The sequence below is a fragment of the Gymnogyps californianus genome, chromosome 6, assembly GCF_018139145.2.
Source record: "Gymnogyps californianus isolate 813 chromosome 6, ASM1813914v2, whole genome shotgun sequence".
Lineage (NCBI taxonomy): Eukaryota > Metazoa > Chordata > Aves > Accipitriformes > Cathartidae > Gymnogyps > Gymnogyps californianus.
The window spans coordinates 31,235,009-31,256,223 of record NC_059476.1 but is presented as its reverse complement, the minus strand read 5'-3'; the positions used below and the strand labels follow the sequence as shown (position 1 = coordinate 31,256,223).

The following is a 21,215-nucleotide window of genomic DNA, read 5'->3' as shown; positions in this document are numbered from 1 at the left end:
CTGGGAGATGAAATTATCTCCTAACCATGCTGTGAAAGTTTCTTACAGGCATTTATTTCACATGAATTAAAATGAAGTACTGAATAGTGAATTCACATTTGACTGTTTAATTAGCAATAATAAATGAAGATAAGTCTGCTCAATAATTAAACTTAAATTGAACTTCATTATAATTGTGCATCTGCTATGTTTTTCCAAGTATCAGAATCAGAAATTAAGCCCTATGTAAATTTATTTTTCTATGCAAGTTTGACACAATAAATAACTTCCATTTTTTTGTACATTTAATTTTATAGGCTTTAAGTAGTAAAGTAGTGGTTTTACCAGTTAAATTATTAAATACTCCTTTGAATTTTAGGCATTTTAAATTGTTAAGAAAAGGCCAAATGTAATTTTTTGCTTTTACTAGTATTTAGTGTGCTAATTGCATAAATCACACTGTTTAAAGTCAAACTTACACAGCAATCAAAAATGTCAAAAAGACCTCAAATTCATATTTTTGTGGGAGCACCCAGTATTCCAAGCCTGCTGGAGGTGTCAGAGCAAAGTAGTTCAGCACCTGCTGCTGAAAAATGGAGAGAACTCCGCTGTTTGTGTGATACACATAGTCTTTTTTCTGAAAAAGTCAAAGGTGCTGACCACTTAGTGTTTCAGGCAGAAAGCTCGATAGTCACAGCAGTTCCTACAAATGATGACAGCTCTCAGCAGTCTGAACAGGGGAGATTAATGGTCACAGAAGAATATTTGACATCTCTTATACCTGTGGCAGTAACTTGTACCAGCACACCTAAAAAGACTGAAAGTTTAATTTATTCTGATTGCCAAGTATCTAAAGATAGATGCACACATGCAAATGTGAATCAGGCTGCCGATCAACACCTTCCGCAAAAATTTGCAGAATCAGCTAGACAAGATAAACAATCACATGGCTGTTGTTCAGACCTCACTGAAAGAAAAGCCAGTCATTTAGAAGTTAACAGCTCTGACATTTCTGATTTGGTTGCTAGTACTAAGCAGATTACCATACATCTAAGGTCTGTGGGACAAGGTGTTCAATCAGATTGTAGAAGTGATCACCATGAACATCTAAGTCAATATCTGGATATGTTTTTCCCCCAAAATCAAGAGTCAAAACCAAAAAGAGAACCAAGTGATTGTCCAGACTTTGCAGTGTCAACAGATACTGAATTTCGTAGTATAATGACTTCAAGTCAGATGGCTGTTTTTGCACAGGATTGGAATGAGATGCAGAAAAGAATCATAAAACTATCAGAAACAGAAGCAGGCAAAAAATCTGAAGAAAGGCACTATGGTCACTTCCAATTTGATTCTGATGTTGGAACATGTCTTAACATGGCTGAAAATGAATATAAGGAAACGTATACAAGTTCCCTTGAACTTTTCAGCTCTGAGGGTGATGGGAAAAATGTTTGCTTTGAAGCTACAAAACAAGAAGAAAATGCTCAGGAAAATACAGAGAAGTCTCAAGAACTTAATGTTCCTGCTGAGCAATTTGTAGATGAAATCCATATTGAACCATTGAGCTCAGGAATATTGTGCTCTCAAGTAGACAGTTGTCATAAGAGCTCTTCTGAAAGCGCCCGCAAATGTGAAGATTCCTTTCATATTTTTCACTCAGTATTTAAAAGACAGCTGAAATCAAAGAGAGCTAAACTGAATTCTTCTCCAGTTGGTCCTGGGATGAGAGTGGATCAAGAGAGGATGGCAGAGTTCAAGAAACTTCAAAAGAAACTATCACCACTTAAGAATTGCTGCTGCAAAAATAAAAAGTACAATGTTTTGGTCACAGTAGTACATCCTTGTCATATCAAAGAAATACAGGTGAAGAGTAAACCAAAATCTTCATGTAAAGTTCCTGTAGCAACAATTGTAGTTATTGACCAGTCAGAAATTGAAAGAAAGGTGGTGTTGTGGCGTGGTGCTGCATTTTGGTCACTCACTGTGTTTCCTGGGGATATTGTACTGCTTATAGGTGAGAATTCCTTTATTTGCCTTTTTAAAATGTGGATCTTTAAAATACCTGTTTAAAGTAGAGCAATATGTAACCAGTAACTTGAAACTATGGCTAAGCATTTGTAAGTGTCTTTCTTACATCACTTACATCGCTCAACATCACTTTGAATTCTCAGTTATTCTGCCAGTGGAACATTGACTGTCCCGTAGAAGTTTGCCCATCTCTTATGTATAGTCTTTGGTCTGAGACACAGCAGTGCATTGACACTAAGCAGTGCCGTAGGTATCAGGTGTATTCTGTAACCTGTCAGTGTTTTAAAACAGTTGTTCCTGAAAGGTACAAGCGCTACTGCAAGCCAGATGTGCTAGTTATTTGATTTATAGACTTTTTGTAATTCTCCACTGTTGGACCAGCGGATGGACCAGAAAATTGTGATGTTATGTTCAGTCTCAGGATGAGAAATACTTTTCCTCCTGTGAAGAACTTTGTAGCTTAGCAGTAGCATCTTGAGATGGATCATGTTGTAAACTAGTAACTGACATAGACTGCAGAAATATAAAATGCTGTTTGCAGTTCACCTTTTTCATAACGTCAGCCAATAATGAAGATTCCTTCTGATAAATCCTTTGTACTATTTAATACCTAGCAGGAGCAAAACCTTCTCTTTTTAAGAGAACACATCATGTGTAAGAGAATGCAGTACTAGAAAAACAATATTGCACTTAATTTGGGGCTGGCGTTGACCAGAACTTGATAGCGATCTAGCCATTTACATTTTGCAATATGCAAAAAATTACACAACATAAAATTGTTTGACTACTTCTACAGTTTAAGATGCCTATTTCTCCTTGTTAAGAGTTCTTTAAGTGCTTATAGGGAGGTGCAAAGGTAGATATTTTTAAGAGATTGAAGATAAGTTGGGCTTTTTCTTTTCTGCTTAGATATTCTTATCTCAAAATACGTCAAAAGTGTTTCCGGGTAAGCCTAGTACTTTACTCATTCTGAAATGTTGCACAGTAATAATTTACCCAATACAGTCACCCACTTCATTTATACAGTACCTGCTATGAGGCTATTGAATATTTTATATGAATTGAAGAATTACATCAAACTACTGAGAACTTGATTAACTCATTGTAAATGGTGTTGGTAGATTAAAAAAAATCATTTTGTTTCCAAGTGATCTCTTTCAAACTGTCTTTCACACCTGTATGTGTGATGGTTCTATGGTCAAGAAAAGTATGATACACTTCAATATTTTTGATACATGAGTTGATAAGGTTGCTTTTTTCTTGCAGATGTAATAATGTATGAGAATCTTTGGTGTGGAGAAATCATGCTGCAATCTACGTTTACCAGTCAGTTACTGAATCTGGGGAACTGCTCAGCTCTCAATCCAGAAGAATGTAAGGTTATAGTGCATGTTTCCACAAAAATCACAGTAATACAGCTATTTAAAGTATTCCATTTTGTTGGCAATGCCTCATACACAGGATAAAATGCAAATGTGAGCAACTGAGAGGTACAAAATACTATAGGAATGTATGACAGGAACACCTGTGGACAAGATGTAGACACGATGACATCAGATAGGCACGTGGAGTGTATGGTAATGTTGGGTGGTTACCATTCAAGACTCTGAACTCTGAAAAACTGAATTCTTTGTGCTTAGTTTAAGAAACAGCAGTTATCCCAGGACTCAACCATAAGATGTCTGACATGTCATGAGGATTAAACTTTTTGCAAAAATTTTAGAGGCTTATAGAGTAAGTAGATCCATTCAGGGAAAGTAATTCATTGCAGGCTATTAAGCACAAAGTCTTTAAAGATACCTGAGCCATGGAGGGTTGGAGACTAAGGGGAAAATACAGCGGAAGTATCACCATGAACTTGCATTGTTCTTACTGATGTCTATTATTGCCAGCTATTTAAGGCAGGTTCTGGGGTAAATGATCAAGAACGGCTGTTCTTACTAAGCTATGATATGAGATTTCTTTCCTATTTTTGGTGGAATTTAAAATACTGTATTTAGCTTAACTTTGGGATGTTATCAAAAGGAGGCAGATGAAGTACGGTTTGATTTTTGGACCAAGTGTTATACATCTCAAGAATTTCTTGCCTTAGAATTGTGAAATGGTTTTGGTTTTGTCAGTGTAAATATGTACCAACCGATAAATTTTATACTTCTAAGCTTAAAAAAAAAAAAAAAGCATGTCCCTTTAACTTTGTTTTTTCATCTAAGTTTATCCTATAGTGGATGGTGGTGTTCTCCATGGCTTATTGGCGTACATATCATCAGAATTTCCGCACTTTGGAGACATTCCACGAAGACAAGTTCAGAGACTGGATAGTGTTCAGTATATGCAGCTAGACCAGCTCCAGCCAAATACATTGGTTCACTCAATCTTGAAAATTATCAACATTGTCGTATTAACAGGTAAGTTCATGCACTGGACTTCAACTTCCAAAGCTTCAACAATAGGTAAAACTTAAATAGTAATTTTGCAAGGCAATTCTGGTTGTTTCCTATTCCATACACCAGTGTTTGACATAGGAGTCACAAGTAAAACCTTTGTAATGATCCACTCATGGGGGGCATAGCAGTTAGAGAAATGGAGTTAGAGACAGGAAGGAAATAATGACTGTAGTCAGCTCCTGAAAGGAGGTTACTGCACACTAGCGCTGATCAATAGCATACACATCCGTGGGAGAAGCATGCAGGTAGTGGGCACTAATGATCAGTGTCCCCACGCACTGAGGCATTGGTGTGTTTTCACTAAGAAATGAGCACTTACCAGACTGTGGCTACTAATGTGTCAGTGAGATGGCTTGAGCATCTCCACAGCTCCAAGTAGTGTGGTACCTGATACTCAATAAGATGGAGGATTGAAGAGAAATGCAGGTACGAAGTATAGTGTTGGGAGGTGGAATGGCAGCAGGAATATCTTAGGTATGAGGAGTGTGGGCTCGAAATCCCTTGCAGGGAAGATAAGTGTCTATAGCAGGAGTGCTGAAAAAAGGGAGATACTGCAGTTACGGTGGAGGAACATAAATATGTTTTTTAATGGCTCTTGAAATTAGAGAGGTACGTTCTTGCTGTAGACCACTGCTTGAGAAAGGGGGCTGGTTTATGAAAATGTCATGTGAGACAGTCAAGCTTTACTAATTCAAAGCTCACCTGCCAGCTAGCTTCCATGTAAGCATCCTGTCATTTAAGGGAAATTTGATTGCACTATAAATCATGTATTTTTCAGAATGAGAGAAGTTACTGATTCTTTTAATCTAATGTTTTAGGATTTGCTTGCCTTTCTTACTTTATAATGGAACTGTGTTTCTCTTTTCTAATGTTTTATTTGGAACATTTCTTGTTTATTTCTTTCTATTTTTTCCTACTTAGAATAGATTTTTAAAGCTAAGCATTCCTGGTTTCTTAAATACGTGCAATATTTCTTTATAATAATCCTTACTTGTGTGCCTTTTTATACAAGTTCTTTTGGATTTTCAACACTGGAAAATGCACAGTGTGAAACTACTAAGGTGTCTTACTGTGATACTCCTATTTCTTCCGCATAGGCACAACAGAGAACTACCTCATTAATATAATTTGTTTTGGAAATCTGAGTTTCCTGTATATTTTTATTGTAAAGACTCCTCCCCCCAAAGAATCATGGTCAGCAGTCCATGTACTGATTTTTTGAGTTTATTCTTCTGTCACACATTCCTTTTTCTTCTAATAGGGAATGCAGTTATTTCAGGATTCCTTTTGCTGAAGCAATTTGCCATGTTAATTGCTAATTTGTTTCCATTTCTTCATAATCAGGCCTTACAGCTGTTTCCTAGCATCTTCTCCACCTTCTGAAATGAACAAAACCAAATTATCTTGGGGCATTCTCAGTATTTCATGCAGTGTCTTGCCATGGTTTTTTAACATGCTTTGGGCAGTTAAAGACCACTGTTCCCACCTGGAAAAGGAGTCTTCCTCTCTTTTCCCTGCATAACTGTTCTAATTATCTTTTCTTTACAGTACCACTGTTTCTCAGTGCTTGACTTCAAGGTTTGCACATAAATTTGATCATATTGCACTATCGTCTTGTATTAGTAAGAGTCAAATTTTTACCCACAGTCAATATCATGTTTATTCATTATAAATGGAGAATTTTGAAGATAGAAATCTTCATAATTTATTATTGTACATAAATCTCAGAACTGTTAGATGTTTAAAGCAAGAGTTCTTGTTCAAAAATTATTTGTTTATGAAAAATATAGTAGTTTTAGTGTGGAACTGAAACTTACAGGCAGTATCCTGGGTAAGAGTGCTGTAGAGATCTTAATTGTTTCAATTTATATGTACTGTTACTAATCCTCATAGTGTGCTTGTATATGACTATAGTTTTTTTATGTGAACTTCTAGAGAAATGTTTCTTTCAGTGTATTCTACAGAAGTTACAGGAACTTAAACTTCCAATTATGACAGTCTGTTGCTGAGAGATTGAGTACAATTTCTTTCCACTTATACAAGTCAGGATGAGTGGGAGCCGAAAGATGCTCAGATACCTGCTGTTTCAAAGGGAGGTGTCCAGTTGCTGAGTATTTAGGTAAATTAGGTAAAGGTAATATTTAATATAAATTAAAACAAAGGTAAACTAATATACTTCATGCATTCCTTCAAACTAGATTCATGTTGCTGAAGAAGTCGGATTGCTTTCATTCTGTCCTGAAGAAATTGTAGGTGTATTCTTGTTTGCTTATAATTGCACCGTAAAATATGATAGCAGTATGATTTCATCTTAATCTTGAGGCATGTGGGTTTTGTGTGTTTATATGCTTTTTACTGTAGAAGTCATATAATTTCAAACTTTTTCAGAATCTGTGTATAGCTACAGAGGTGGCAACCAAAGAAAAATTATTCTAACAGTAGAACAGAACAGAGATCAACACTATAGGATGGTGCTGTGGGGAGCAGGGGCTGCCTGGTGCCCTCAACTTCAAAGGAAAAAAGGTAAAGTCCTTGTACCTATAGGTAGCTGTAAAAGGATTTTTGTGATGCTATTAATATCTTTAAAATGCTCAGCTGGTAACATTTTTCCATTCAAGCTTTAAATACTCCCCTTGGAAGGGTAACGTATTTGATACCAATTTTAACATGTCTCCTCTGTTTAGAAGCAGTGCCATCAGCAACAGAATTGGAATGCACTCATTTTAGAAGACTGAGAAAGCATGAGTATTTAGAAACTTATTCTAGATACAAGATGCACTGGTGCCTAGTTCTGTAACTATAAAAAAAAAACCAACACCCTTGGGTGTTAATTATGTTATCAGTTTTGCCGAGTCTTCTTTATCATCTGGTTTAGCATGGATTGCTGGGGTTTTCTTTCTACTTCTGATTTTCATTCTCTGCTTTCCACCTTACTACAGTGTCAGGTTTTATATCCTAATGGTCTTGATATCAAGTCTAGCTGTAACTGATTAAAAGCATCTCTTGCAAGAATTACATAGCCTGTGTTTTAGCAGTGGCTAGTACCGAATTCTGTTTTATTCCTGGCTTTGTTCTTTTAAAATAAGTGAAACTAGGTTTTTGTTAAATTGATAACTTAAGAGTTTGTATTTCTGATCAATGGATACACTTAAGAAGTAAATGCTTGTCATGGTTTAACCCCAGCCAGCAACTGAGCACCACACAGCTGCTCGCTCACTCCCCCCCAGTGGGATGGGGGAGAGAATCGGAAGAGTAAAAGTGAGAAAACTCGTGGGTTGAGATAAAGACAGTTCAATAGGTAAAGCAAAAGCCACACGTGCAAGCAAAGCAGAACAAGGAATTCATTCACTGCTTCCCATCGGCAGGCAGGTGTGCAGCCATCTCCAGCAAAGCAGGGCTCCACCATGTGTAACGGTCACTTGGGAAGAAAAATGTCATCACTCTGAATGTCCCCCCCCTTCCTTCTTCCCCCAGCTTTATATGCTAGGCATGAGGTCATATGGTATGGAATACCCCTTTGGTCAGCTGGGGTCAGCTGTCCCGGCTGCGTCCCCTCCCAGCTTCTTGTGCACCCCCAGCCTCCTCGCTGGTGGGGTGGGGTGAGGAGCAGCAAAGGCCTTGACTCTGTGTAAGCACTGCTCAGCAATAACGAAAACATCCCTGTGTTATCAACACTGTTTCCAGCACAAATCCAAAACATAGCCCCATACTAGCTACTGTGAAGAAAATTAACTCTACTTCAGCCAAAACCAGCGCATTCTCCACCCCTTATTCCATACCACTTATGTCATGCTCAGGTCTCGCACTATCCAATACATTCTCATCACCCACCCCCCCCCTTCCCATCCTTTGATATAATAGATATCATTCCCTTAGTCTATGGACCACCCCTGTGAAATGTCTGTAAAATGCCCATTTTGTTCATTTAGTCCATGACTTTGGGGTCCATCTGTTATGGTGGTCACTCAGGACAGGAGAGGTGGTGTGTTGCGTGGAGTTATTGGGCACCAAAGCCAGCTCAGGTCAGGTCACTGCTGCACTTGCACTGCTTCTTGTAAGGCTTGTCCTCCATTGGGTTCGGGTGGTTCCTGCTATAGCAATTCCCATAACATGCAACTCAAATCATGGGTTACAACAATTTAAAGGTATTTCCATTACAATCTCCACCCTGATCCCTTTGGACCAGACCATCGGGTTTATCATTGCAGTGAACTCCTCCCCTTGCCCCTGCTCTGGCTTGGATTTATCCACAGACTGCAGTCCCTTAGGGGTGTACCTGCTCCAAGTGGAGCCTTATCTATGAGCCACAGTCTCTTCAGGGGTATACCTGCTGCGGCATAGACTTATCCACAGCCACAGTTGCTTTGAGGTGCATCTGTTCCAGCATGGCCTTCTCCATGGGCCACAATGCCTTCAGAGATATACCTGCTCCACTGTGGCCTTACCCACAGCCACAGTCCCTTCAGAAGTAAACCTGCTTCAACGTGGCCTTACCTATGGCTGCAGTCATAGAGCAGGGGTGTACCTGCTCTGTCGTGAGCTTATCCATGGCCACGCGCTTTGAGGTGCTCCGGCATGACCTCATGCACAGCCACTGATGCTTCAAGGTGTACCTGCTGCAGCATGGACTTAGCCACAGCCACAGATACTCTGAGGTGTACGTTCTCCAGTGTGGACTTACCCTTGGGCCACAATCCCTTCAGAGGTACACATGTGGCAGCACAGACATAACCACGGGCACAGACATAACCATGGCCACAGATGCTTGGAGATGTACCTGCTCTGGTGTGGACTTATTCATGGCCACAGATGCTTCGGGGTATCCTGCTCCTGCATGGACTCATCCACAGGTCACAGTCCCTTCGACTCGAGTTCACATTGGAGTTCCAGCCTGTCCAGTACAGCAGCACAGAAACTTGAAGTGCTCAATATGTCTGCCTAAAAAGCCAGTTTTCATATAGCACAAAATAAAGCCCAGAAGGGTTAAACAACCTCATAGTGAATCTTTACCTATTAAATGTAGACACTCTGAATTCTGCCAGTTCCACTTCAATTTATAAGTAATCTCTACTCCTAGAAATCATTTAACTGCAAGACCTGCCTCTTAAACTACTTGAAGAAGATGGTCCAATTTAAGCATTAACCAATTAACTTTACTACATAATACCTACATGGCTCTTATTTTTATGCATACTGCAGTGTGAGCAGGTATATACTGTTTGTTAGATGCTTAGAAACCTTACAGAATTAAGTATGGTAGAATATTACACTTTTCAAAATATAGCATTTAAAAATTTTTTGTAGCTGCAAAAAGAAGATACCAAAGGTAATTTCTAAAACACAATAATATATCATTCTCTGATGCTTAAAGCAGAAAAATATAGGATGTAGATCTCTAGTATTAAGTGTTTGTACTTGATGTAAAGCTTGTGTCTTATTCTTCAGCTAGTGTTCTGTGCATCTAGCAGTTGGCATTTTAATGATTTAATGATCATCTAAAATTCAAGAGTGATTTCTCAACTGTTCAAATACTTAATCACAGACAAACCATGAACATTTGATCCCAGTAAGATAGCCAAAAGATAAATTCACATGATACTAAAGCATACACAACACAACAGCTAAATAGTGTGAGTAGGTTACAGGAAGAGCATGATGTCCATCCTTGCTAGGAGTCATAGCACAGCTGTGGTATGTGTGTACTGGTTGTACTAGCAGATTAGAAACCTCATAGTCTTGTAGAGGAAGGTATGGAGACTTGTAATTTTTAAACTGTCTTCATACTTAAAGTACATAAGACTATACAGTTCTAGAGCATTTAAAAATTGGTGCCAGTAAAAGTTAAATTTATTTTTCATCTCTTGCTAAAAAACATCTAAGCTTTCAGTATACAGTCATCAGACATTCAATTCATGCTTTACGCTCATCTGGTTTAGATTACCAAAAAAGAAAGATTTATTTCATTAAATACACTTCTGTAAACTTTATTACTTATAGTTTACTCATGTTTTGTGGTCAGTTTTCTAATCAACAGGGGAATGTTGAAGATCTGAATAATAGGTTAAATTCAGGTATCAACCAAATCTTGGACCCTAGTTAGACTACGTCCTCTACTTCCATATATTCCCTCTTGCCAAGTGCCTGTTTGTTTCCTCCTGTTTAGATTTTCCCTCTGTTGCTGTAGTGTTACTGCCTGAATCTTGCTTTGGACTGGAGCATACTCAGTTCTAGGGGGCTTCAAGATCTCTAGTCAGATATGAGGGTCATGAAACTAGACTGATGCTCAGAGGAGAAGTTTTTTTGGAGTATTTTACTGTAAAACACTGCATCTGACAGCAGACTTTTCAGGAGCTTGCAATTTTAGCAAGTTACCACCAAAAATCAAACTAATCCAAAATATGAAAATACTAAAACATGCTAATAAAATGCTTATACAGACACTTGAATACATTTTAAAGAATCTGTATTTTTCTAACCTTATTTCCAAAAATTATTGTTTTGCTACAACTTTCAGCTTGAGCAAACACAGGAAAAAATAACAGCCTAAATGGTTATCAGACTTGATTAGTAGGTGAATACTAGATTCTTATAACAAAGTGAAGGGCCACCCAAGATGTATTACTCTTCTGTAATCTCCATTTTTTAAGTATTTTTTGTTATTACAGAGTCAATTGGAAGAAGGAAAATGAATTAATATTTTTAAATCAGAGCATTATGGAGATAGAAGATAACAGGGACGTATTAAAGATGGAAGTTGATTAATAACATGAAGGGTTTTTTTTCTTCTAGGCACTGCCAACTTTTCCTTATTAGAGCTGACAAGAAATTTCAGAACTGGTTTCTTTTTCAAAAAGTTGAGTTGTCTTGAAAGCTGAATTTAGTACAAGTGAAATGAAAGCATCATTCTGTTACAGGAGGACTCATGCAAAGTTTATAGGGAAAGGAAAGGAAAAACCCTGCATGTCATCAGGCTTGAAATAAAGTTGCTAGAGCTGAGCATATGAGAATGTCTTGCTGATTTGTTTCTCAATCTTGTAAGTGACCTTGGCTTTCTATAAATTAACCAAGGTATAGAAAGTAAATTCTTCTGTTTGCTTTTTTGTTCTTTAGATCACATTTGGGACTTTAAATACCTTCTGGTCCAACATAGTTCTGTCTCGGGTGACTTTGAACTGCACACAACTCCATGGTCATCCTGTGAGTGCTTGTTTCATGATGACAAAAGGGCAATTGAATTTAAAGAAAAGTTTCAGAAAAGCAAAACGTCCCTCATGCAGATGACAAAGCTCTCAGCACATTTGGAGGAAAAACGCTCAGGTAAAGTTATTATCCATAGCTCTGTAATGTCTGTTGTGCAGTGCATAACTAGGCAAAATAGATGCTCTGTTGATCAAGTAAAAATACTTTTTTAAGTTAGCGTAGTTCTGGGAGTCTGAATTTATTCTGGAGGCTGCTGCTCAGTACCCAGCCGAACTGTGAATGCAGCCTTCATTCAGTGCGCCCAGAGGTGAGACAGGTGTGGTATATGTTACCATACAAAGATAGCTTTGGAACACAGGGAGAAATGCTGCCTTTTGTTGTCCACGCCAACCAGTCTAGTAATGATGTGATTAATCACTGAAAGTTTGTCAAATAGTATTTCTCCAAAATTGGAAATCTCTAAAGCAAGAGTAAAATAGCTACTGCTATTGAAAACTTCTTACAAAAGAACAAAGAATGCGTTTTACGCAAACAGTCACCTCCTCCCAGATAAACCTAGAAGATTTCTAAGGTTGGTGTTAAACGTCAAGAAGTAACTAAATAAAGTTGGTATTGCAGCATTTAACTCTAGTTTATGTATAAATAGTGGAAAGCTAAGTTGTTAAAACTATGCTTTTCAGTGTCTCTGAATTAGCGTGGAATAAAAGCAATTGGAAATTATATGCACAATTCTAATCTCTTGATCTATTATTCAGGCTCTTCTGTAGTGGCATCTACCACAACAGTACCTGAAAATGTAGTATTTTTACACATTTTTAAATAATATTTAACCACAATGATTTTTCACTGCATAAATCATCTCTAAAAATATGAGCATGTGCTACTAAAGGAAAAAAAAATTCAGAAAGTTTTATTGATAATGATTTTGGTTTTTAATCAGCTGTAACCCTTGCTTTTGCTTTCAGTTATAAACAAAACTGAATGCAAAATTGATTGAAATTATTGTTTTTGTAGGAGTGATTCAAGTGAAAGCCCATGTCTTAGAACTGAAGTTTACAATTTCAACTGGTCATTACAAGCAACTCGCCTTCCGTGCTGACACTTCACTGGAGTGTGTTTTGGCTTCTCTGCCGATGATTACGTATTCAGGTTGTGCTAAATGTGGTTTGGAACTACAGGCAGATGAGAACATGATCTACAAGCAATGTATTAGATGTTTGCCATACAACAAAGTAAAAACATTCTACAGGTAAATAAAGTAAAAGTAAAATAATGTGTACTATTAGGGAGGTAAACTACAACTTTCTCCATTTTAAGTTCCCCCATATAGAAAATTCTATATTTAAGGTGTGGTTAGCAATTCCTGTTTTTCTAATGAATTTTTGGGGAGCTGTTCTTGAATTGCTGTATTATATTGCTATTATTTATAGGTGATATTCTTTGTTTAAATCTAACTTTTTAATTTCTTTAAATACTACGTCATACAGTAACAAGGTTTACCCAGTACTGTGTGAGTAAGCTGAGTAGAAGCTTGAGGACCAAAGGAAAACTTCTTGAGCGTCTTGTTTTGGCCTAAGTTTGAAATTGTGTGAATGCACAACCATATTTTTAAACTGATTAATCAATTTTAGCCTTGCAGAAATAATATTAGCAAATGTTTTCAATAAACACTCTCAGAGAGCAGAGATACTAAGTTATCAGCAGATGGCACTGTGAGACAAGATGTATATGCACATTCACTTAGAGAAAATAAACTAAACAGATTTAGCTGATGTAGGAACATTATTAACTAATTGTTCAATTCTTAATTTATCTTGGGCTTTTGAAATGTAAGTATCATAGTGACTTGAAAGACATGTAGGTAGAAAAGGTTAATTGAGACAATCATAGATGTAATAATTCTAGAATATGTAAATTTTCTATAAAAATTCTTTCTAAAATATTTCATAGTGAGTTTAATGAATCATTGCATACTCAATAGTTTCTCACTTGGCTTTGATTTAAATACTAGCATCCCATTTGTCTAACAAGGTAGTGACTTAGTCTTTTTCCTCTATGCAAAATAGTCATGCATCTTTAAGTTTATATGCTATTTATTTTCCTGTGAGGAAGGATTAAGTGCAAAGAGTTTTTTCTTAACTGAAAAGGTTCCCCCTCTCTCATAATCTTATGACCTCTCATGTGGTCCTGAAGGACTTCAATTTACTCTCTTGCACAAAAGGTGATAGAAAAATTATAAAGATTTCCAATGTTTGTATTCTCAGCATGTGAACACATCTTGATGTGGAACTTAAATGCACAACTTTTCAAAGAAAAGTCTGTCAACAATTTTTGCACTGAAATTTTGCTCCGATTAGTTCAGTAACAATGCATCTCCTTGGTAGTATTTCCAAATTCTGTACTGTAGAATAACTTAGTACATTTACATCTTAACAGGAGAAAAATCTCTCTTGCTAAAGAAATATCTTGTTAAAATGAAATGAACTTATTAACTAAATATGCTGTCCTAGCATTATTGTGCTACTCAACAGCTTGATATGTCAGTGGTTAGTGTTAGTCTTGTTTATAAAACTGTATGCACAACTAGTAGAAAATTAGATTTTTTTTTTTCTGTAGTTTGCTAATTCATGTCGCCTTATCTCAGATTGTTTTTAATCCCTCAATATAAGGAGGTAGTAAGTTCAGTATGCTCTATTTCTAGCAATGCGATAGCTACCAGCATCTCCTTGGAAGTAAAATCTGCATATTGGTTTCTACTTACTATGAGTAAATGTAATAATACTAAACGCTGCAGACTTCTTAAAACATAGGATTAGTCTGTAATTTGATTTGCTTCTTTGTGATTTAGGGAATGTAGTAACTTATTAACCTAACATAGAAATTTTTTTATTTTAAAAGTGTGAATATTTAAGACATGAAATAGACACTATGATAGGAAAATAGATATTATGACAGGATCTTGGTATTTAAGAGACTTACAGAGCCTTAAAATCTCGGATTTCAATACTGTAGGTCAGTGAAGCCGTCCCCTATCATCTTTTTCCTTTGAAATGTAGGAGCCCAGTTTTGTTAATCTGCTGTGATTGTAACGAAGCTCATCTTTTCCTTCAGATGCTGAAGACAGAAGCTTAAGATAGATGTACGTGTATATGCTTAGATAGCTTTCTTTTTTTCTAAGTTAGATACCCAGAACACTGAACTCTTTAACAGTAGCAGTAATAATGAGGCAGAAGATCCTAGAAACTTATACTTTACATAAGTGCTGTCATATAATGTGTGTACATATTTCCATATTCTTTTTGAGCTAGAACAATATGAATATCAAGCTAGAAGAAATCATGAAAACTAAGACAAGGAAAAATATTTTATATTTCAGAGCTCACCTCCTAGGCTTCAGATATAGGTCCTTGTTTCTTGTATCTGTTTTTGCCCAAACTTTCAGCTTCCTAGCGTCTTTTCCCTGGAATTTGGTATGATGGTAACATTCTCTTCAGATAATTCATTTTTCAGTCTATACCAATGAGTGTTTGTCACTTAAAAAGATGAACATTTTAACAGTAGCAGTAATGAGATAAGAGATTCCTAGGTACTTACGCTCAGTGGGGATTGAATCTAACCCTTCTGTACTAGTGGAAAAGGCCATTTCACTGGCACGCTTCACCAGCTTTGTATATAGCTACTAAAGACTATTTACTCAGTAGCCTCTAAGGAATATTTTAGTGGAATTATGTATGCCTTTAGTGAAATTTAGTTGTATCCTTAAATATGTTTCTAACTGTTTTACAATGATTTAAATTCACCATATTAAAAACAGCAATACTGAAGGAATTAAGTTAATCACAAAATTGCATTTTCTGTCACCCTAGTGAAAGAAAATTAACAGTGCTAGGCTCTGTTTTGAAGGCTGTGTTGAATTTCCTTTCTCACCATGACAGCTCACTCTTGTTGAAGTAAATAAGATTATCTGAAAGAAGACTTAGATGACCTTGAGAACAGAGTATGAACTGAGAAACAGGTAGTCAGCATATAATAACCAGGAATGAAGCAAAATTAATCTTTCCTAGTGCATCGCTTGGTTTGTCAGTTACATCTATAGACCACATTTGCCTGTGGTTTTGAAAGCTTTAAATTTTGCAACATCCCTTAGTACATTTCTCTGCAAACCTATTTAAGTTAATTATACTGTTTCCAAAATGTTAATTTAGTATTTCTGGAAGTCATAATAATTTTCAAGTGCTTCAGCATAAATTGTCTAAACCAAAATACATTTCTTCAGAGATAAAATAGCAATTGCCCACAATTATTTGGGAAGCTGAACATATAAGTGTACTGTTGTTAAGCTTTCTCTCATGAAGGGAGCCAGCAGTCTTTAATGACTACAAATGGTCTGGGCCTTGGTTTCTGTTTAAACCAACAGATTTGAAATAATCCCACAGATAATCAGACATGGAGTTCTCTTATCTCTTTTGATCACTTCACTTAAGATTATGAAATTTAGCAGTAGCTTTTAGATTAACAGATGGCAAGTCAAATGATTTGCCTACTGGGAAAGTGGCATATTTGCAGTCATTTGCCTTTGTGCCTCACAGGCATTCAAATTAGTGCTGTTCAGTATATTCTGCATCATGCTAACTGAATTAATCTATTAATAACACTCTCCAATTGTCAATATACTGAAGTACTGGCTGACTGTCCTATTTGACAGTGCAGCTCTGCTAGTCTCTTGAAGTGACTGCCCTTCTTTCATTTCTGCCATCTCTGCCGTGAGCGCATTTTATCCTGTTGGGAGCATCTCCCAATGAAAAGTTCTGCACTGAAGGTGGTTGTGCCTTATTTTATTACTTTATTTAACATACACTGTTTTGGTGCTGTTCCAATATTGCTATAACGAGGATTTACATTATTGTGATATTTCCTGATGTTTACTATTTTAGTTTGTTCTGTGGGATGGTCAGGATACGAGCATTGCATCCCGCTTTGATCAGAGCAGTGCAGATTTCCTAAGAAGTATGAGGATTGTGGTGGTGCAAATGTTGCAGGTCAAATTGTAAATAGTCTCAGGGCAGTCAAAGAGCATATGTTGGGTAGAAGCTGCATCAGCTGTATAAGCGATTAGGCTTAGTAAAATCACTCAGAAGCTTGAAAGCAAGCAGAAACTACTTGTTGAACATCACTATAGAGGACCACTAAGGTGGTATCTCATAGAAGCATAGCAAAAATCAAAGCAACTTTTTTGGGGGAACAATAAAAAAGGTGTGGCATCAATGATGACAGGTTGGAAAGAAGACAAACACTTGAAATATAGGGAATACCTGTACTAAAAAAAGGATCACTTCTTACCGGTTGCTTGTCATCCAATATCACTTTTGAATCATCTGAAACAGCAAAATTTGGAAAGACCAGTGCTTGTGGGACAGCAGTCCCTAACCAGGTTCATTTCAGACCTAATAGGAATACTATTGACCACATCCTATGTAGAAAATGGTTTCCAGGAAGAGGAGGGATTCTTACTTGTTTAGCAGCATGTGAAACCATTTGGTATTTGTTATAGTACAAGAGATACTATCTTGGTATTATGTAGTGGCTATGAAGTGTTGTATTAAGACAGACAATATTAGGTGATATTGATACAGATGATACAACTCCAAGTGATACACCTAAGCTTGTCTCCCTACTTTGCATTTCAAATCTTTATGTACCCCTTGTATATTTGTAGGTACATATACTTACATATTAACATTTATACTTTAAATATATAAAGTTCAAAGCCATAAATGACATAACACTAATTTAATAACAGTGCAGTTCTCATTGTCTTCCAGGAAAAGACCACTGCTAAAGCATTGTTTTCTGCAGTTGTCTGAAAATAAGGCTTACTTGATAGCTTTAGAAATTATTTTAACATTAAGTAGTAAATTCAGTATATATATCTCAAATTCATTCCAACTCTACAGATTTGACAGAGATGGTGCATAGAGATTTTCTAGTTTTTCTAGTTCTTGCTGTTATGTTGAAGGATATTACATTGTATTACTTTCATTCAGAAATTTTGCTTCAATCAAAAAAACCCATAGCAGCTAACTTTCAAGAGTCTTTTGTTTTCTGTTCTAGACCTGCTTTGATGACAGTAGAAGATGGAGGATATGAAATTTATGTTCATGTGGTGTCTGAGTTGATGGAAAAAATCTTCCTCAATATTCCTGCAGACTGGCTGAACAGATTAGTAGGTACTGTTTCATGAATTACTTGTGATAGAAACAAGCAGCAAAGTTCACAATGGAAGCAAAATTTTTAATTACTGACCATTTAGAATTGGGATGAGATTGTTCTGGAAATATGATGATTGCTCATATTGTATGAGACTTAGAAAAAAAACAGCTTCAAAGAGAACACGTCAGTTGCTGTCCAACAAACTCAGAAGTTCAGAGTTGAGGTAGCAACAACAAGAGGTGAGATGGCATGAACATTTATTGTATGTTATATATTCATATAATAAGTATGAATAAGTATTCAGTAACTAAATGCATTCCTTATGTGCAAAATAGAATCTCTTAGCAGTTTTTAGAAATAGCTGACATGCTTTCATGATGTAAATAACCGAGCGGTGTATCAGACAGGCTTCCCTTGATACATCCTGTTTGACTTCTTGAGAGGTGTTTTACATGATTCACAGGTGTTAGTTTAATGAGAAACAGTCTTAGCACATTGTTTTTAAAAAATTATTAAAAACAAAAGCTAATTTTCTATTCAGATGTTGAGCTACGCTTCCAGTAATTCAGTGTAGCTTTCATGGAGGTGGAACTTGAATGTTACATGCTATTGTGAAAATAAAGAGTAAATTGGCTTGTTCTGTCTTTTGCAGTGCCCTCTTCAGATATAACGTACAGCACAATAGTAGCAGATCTGTGTCATTTGCTGCTAGCAGATACGGAAGCATCCTATTTGTTGGAAATTAGGAGCCATTTTGTGCTAGATGAAAACAGCTATCCTTTGCAAAAGGATTTCTATCTGCTAAATTTTCATCCTGATCTTTGAAGCATTGACCTCTGTAATAACTGAGTAACAGAGACCACAGGAACACACAGATGGCAAACAGAAGAAAAATGAATTAGCTCGAGGAAGCGCATCTCTTTAAAAATACAAGAAAGGATTTTGTTTTTAACTTATACAAAAAACCCCAAAAGGACTGGTATGGAATATCTGCTAATAGTATATACTGCTGCTGTAATACCGATAAATTGTCATAAAGTGTATTTTTATACATATATTTTTATCTTAATAAACTCTTACTGGGTATCTCTTTTCCTTTTCTCCACAGAAAAGTTCACTAGTATTGAGAGACTGAGTTTTTCTCAGATATGGCAGATTAGATGAAGACAGCCACAATTCAGTAATATTATTTTAGTTATAAGATTTTTGTTTGTCTTATCCTATACACTATCTGTAACTTGGTTATGTCTTTGCTTGCTTTGCTGTTGTGGTTGCTTTCCTTCTTTTAACTGTAGAATTTCTGCCATTTACCCTCAGCAATTTTGCTGCCATTGTTTTCTCTTGTAAAACAGAACTGTCTCACTGAACCTAATTTTGTGTATCTAGAAGTTACTGCACCAATTTAATTAAGAGGTTTTAAACTGTTTAACTGGCTCACTCTTTCATGGACCCTTTAAATGATTTTATTGTTGTAATATTTATTGTTGTAGTATTTATCCGGCATAAGCTGGCAAATAAACTTAATCACCGTATGCCAATTTTATCAGTTGGTCTGGTCAGTATGGTCTGCAAAATTTTCTCCCAACTTGATCAGATATAGAAATTAATTTAATTCTTAGTGTATTCTGATAGTGATTTTTATCAGTAAAAGACTGAGCAAATGATGACTGCACCTGACTTCATGAAGTAACAATCTCATAACTATTACTCTGCGAAAGCGATTAAATATATAGATCAGTATTTTTCTCTGATGTAAATATCTTTCTCTGATATAAATTGTGCCTCTTACAGAGGCTGGTAGAAGCTGTAGGGCATGAATCATATTTGCTGTCTGGCTAGATCCTTGCAGATCTTTACCTGCACTGTTCTCATTTAGGAAATCCGTTTCCACATACACTGTTTAAGCTATTGTCAGGCTTCAAACACAGAACTGTTCTCAAAACTGAATTTGATAAATCAAGTTGTCAAATGTATTATAATGCAAGTAATATGACTGTTGAACAGCTTTCATGTGCTGTTTCTTGGAAGTGGCTACTTACAATTGAATAACCATGTTTCTTGGTGCTAGTTTGGATTCTGTTGTATCTCATGTGAAACCAGTTTGGGGCTGTTGGGTTTTTAATGATGTTGATTAGAGCTATGTGTAAGCCACGTGTTTTCTTGTCTACCGATAAAGGGAAGGTAGTAATGTTTCTGATCAGTCTGGCAGCAAGAGAGAATCCTGAGGATTATTGGATGACTTTGAAGAAATGAATTCTCAGCTGAAGTTTCACAAGGTCACTTATCTTCTGTGTTTAACTACTTGAGTACTGACCAATCTGGTCAGATTCTATTGATCAAAGAAGTTTGTGCAGCTCTGCTTCTCATAGCAAACTTAGTCTTCTGGTTTAAGCCCTAGCCATCTTGTGATAAAATAATTCCCCAGTATTTTTGTCTGTCTTTGAAATAGTCTCTGACAGTTTTGTCAGCAAGCATAGAAATGCTGATCTTATGCCAGCAAAATCAATTGCCTGCTGTGCCAAGATACCTGAGACTAGTATAAGACAGACAGCACCGTGACAGCAAAAACTATGCTCAACACTAGCACCACTGCTGTGCAAATGGCAGGACAAAATCTCCAGAAGAAACTAGGTAGCCCCTTATACAAAGGAAACACTGCAGAGTCTCTGTAGAGGAATGATAACTTCCACGATGTCGAGCCTAGGGCAAGGGAGGAACCAGTCACAGAAGAGACTAATTGTAGTGTCATCATCTGATGATCAAGAATGAAAACTTACTTTTGCTACTGTTAATAAATTGTGCTAATGATCATATGGAACATCACAGCTTTGTAAAAGGAGAATTCAAGAGACTTGCAATGATTGAATTTCACCTCACTGTAAAAGCGCTTTTTATCTTTAGTTTCATGTGACTTGGCAAAAACAGGATGACATTGTTCTAACCCATCACCTTGGGGAAAGTCCTAAGCAGCTGTGCCTTTTATACGTTATTCTAACTATGCTTTACTCAGTAGTGTCTGGTTCTAGAATGTGAATTTCTTAATGCCAGGGAAAACTGTTGAAGGGAAGAGCAATTTCAGTGTTTGGATTTAAATGAGGTATTAGCACCAATGCTGATCCTGTATGAGTGAAAACATTCCAGGAGCATTTTGAGTTTAGTAAGACCCTTGAAAACCAGACATCGACTACATTAGAGAAATCCTAAAGATTGTTTTACATCCTGTCAACATGTGGTCTCATTAGGATGATTTGATAACTTTGGGCAGAAGTCATGCCATCTGGATTGGTGAGCTGTGTGTGGCTAACCACCAAGTTCTACGTACTGTGGTTAGGTCTCTCCAGCTGACTTGGACCC

General features: G+C 36.6%; 1 protein-coding gene across 3 annotated transcripts; it reads left to right on the top strand.

Annotated features, from left to right (window-relative positions):
* The first annotated feature begins 311 nt into the window (after positions 1–311).
* SHLD2 (shieldin complex subunit 2) lies at positions 312–19,398 on the top strand. Of its 3 annotated transcripts, XR_007766632.1 has the most exons (9): positions 312–1,993; positions 3,274–3,381; positions 4,218–4,412; positions 6,840–6,974; positions 11,562–11,768; positions 12,666–12,900; positions 17,763–17,878; positions 18,514–18,840; positions 18,970–19,398. XR_007766632.1 is itself a non-coding variant. In XM_050898866.1 (8 exons), exons 1-8 carry the CDS (start codon positions 472–474, stop codon positions 18,684–18,686), a joined length of 2,691 nt encoding a protein of 896 aa, XP_050754823.1. In that variant the 5' UTR covers positions 312–471; the 3' UTR covers positions 18,687–19,398. The 3 variants fall into 3 exon arrangements, 2 of the variants coding, with proteins under 2 accessions (XP_050754823.1, XP_050754824.1); XM_050898866.1 differs by having other exon boundaries at positions 18,514–19,398; XM_050898867.1 differs by lacking the exon at positions 18,970–19,398 and having other exon boundaries at positions 17,763–17,874; positions 18,514–18,586.
* Positions 19,399–21,215: the final 1,817 nt, after the last annotated feature.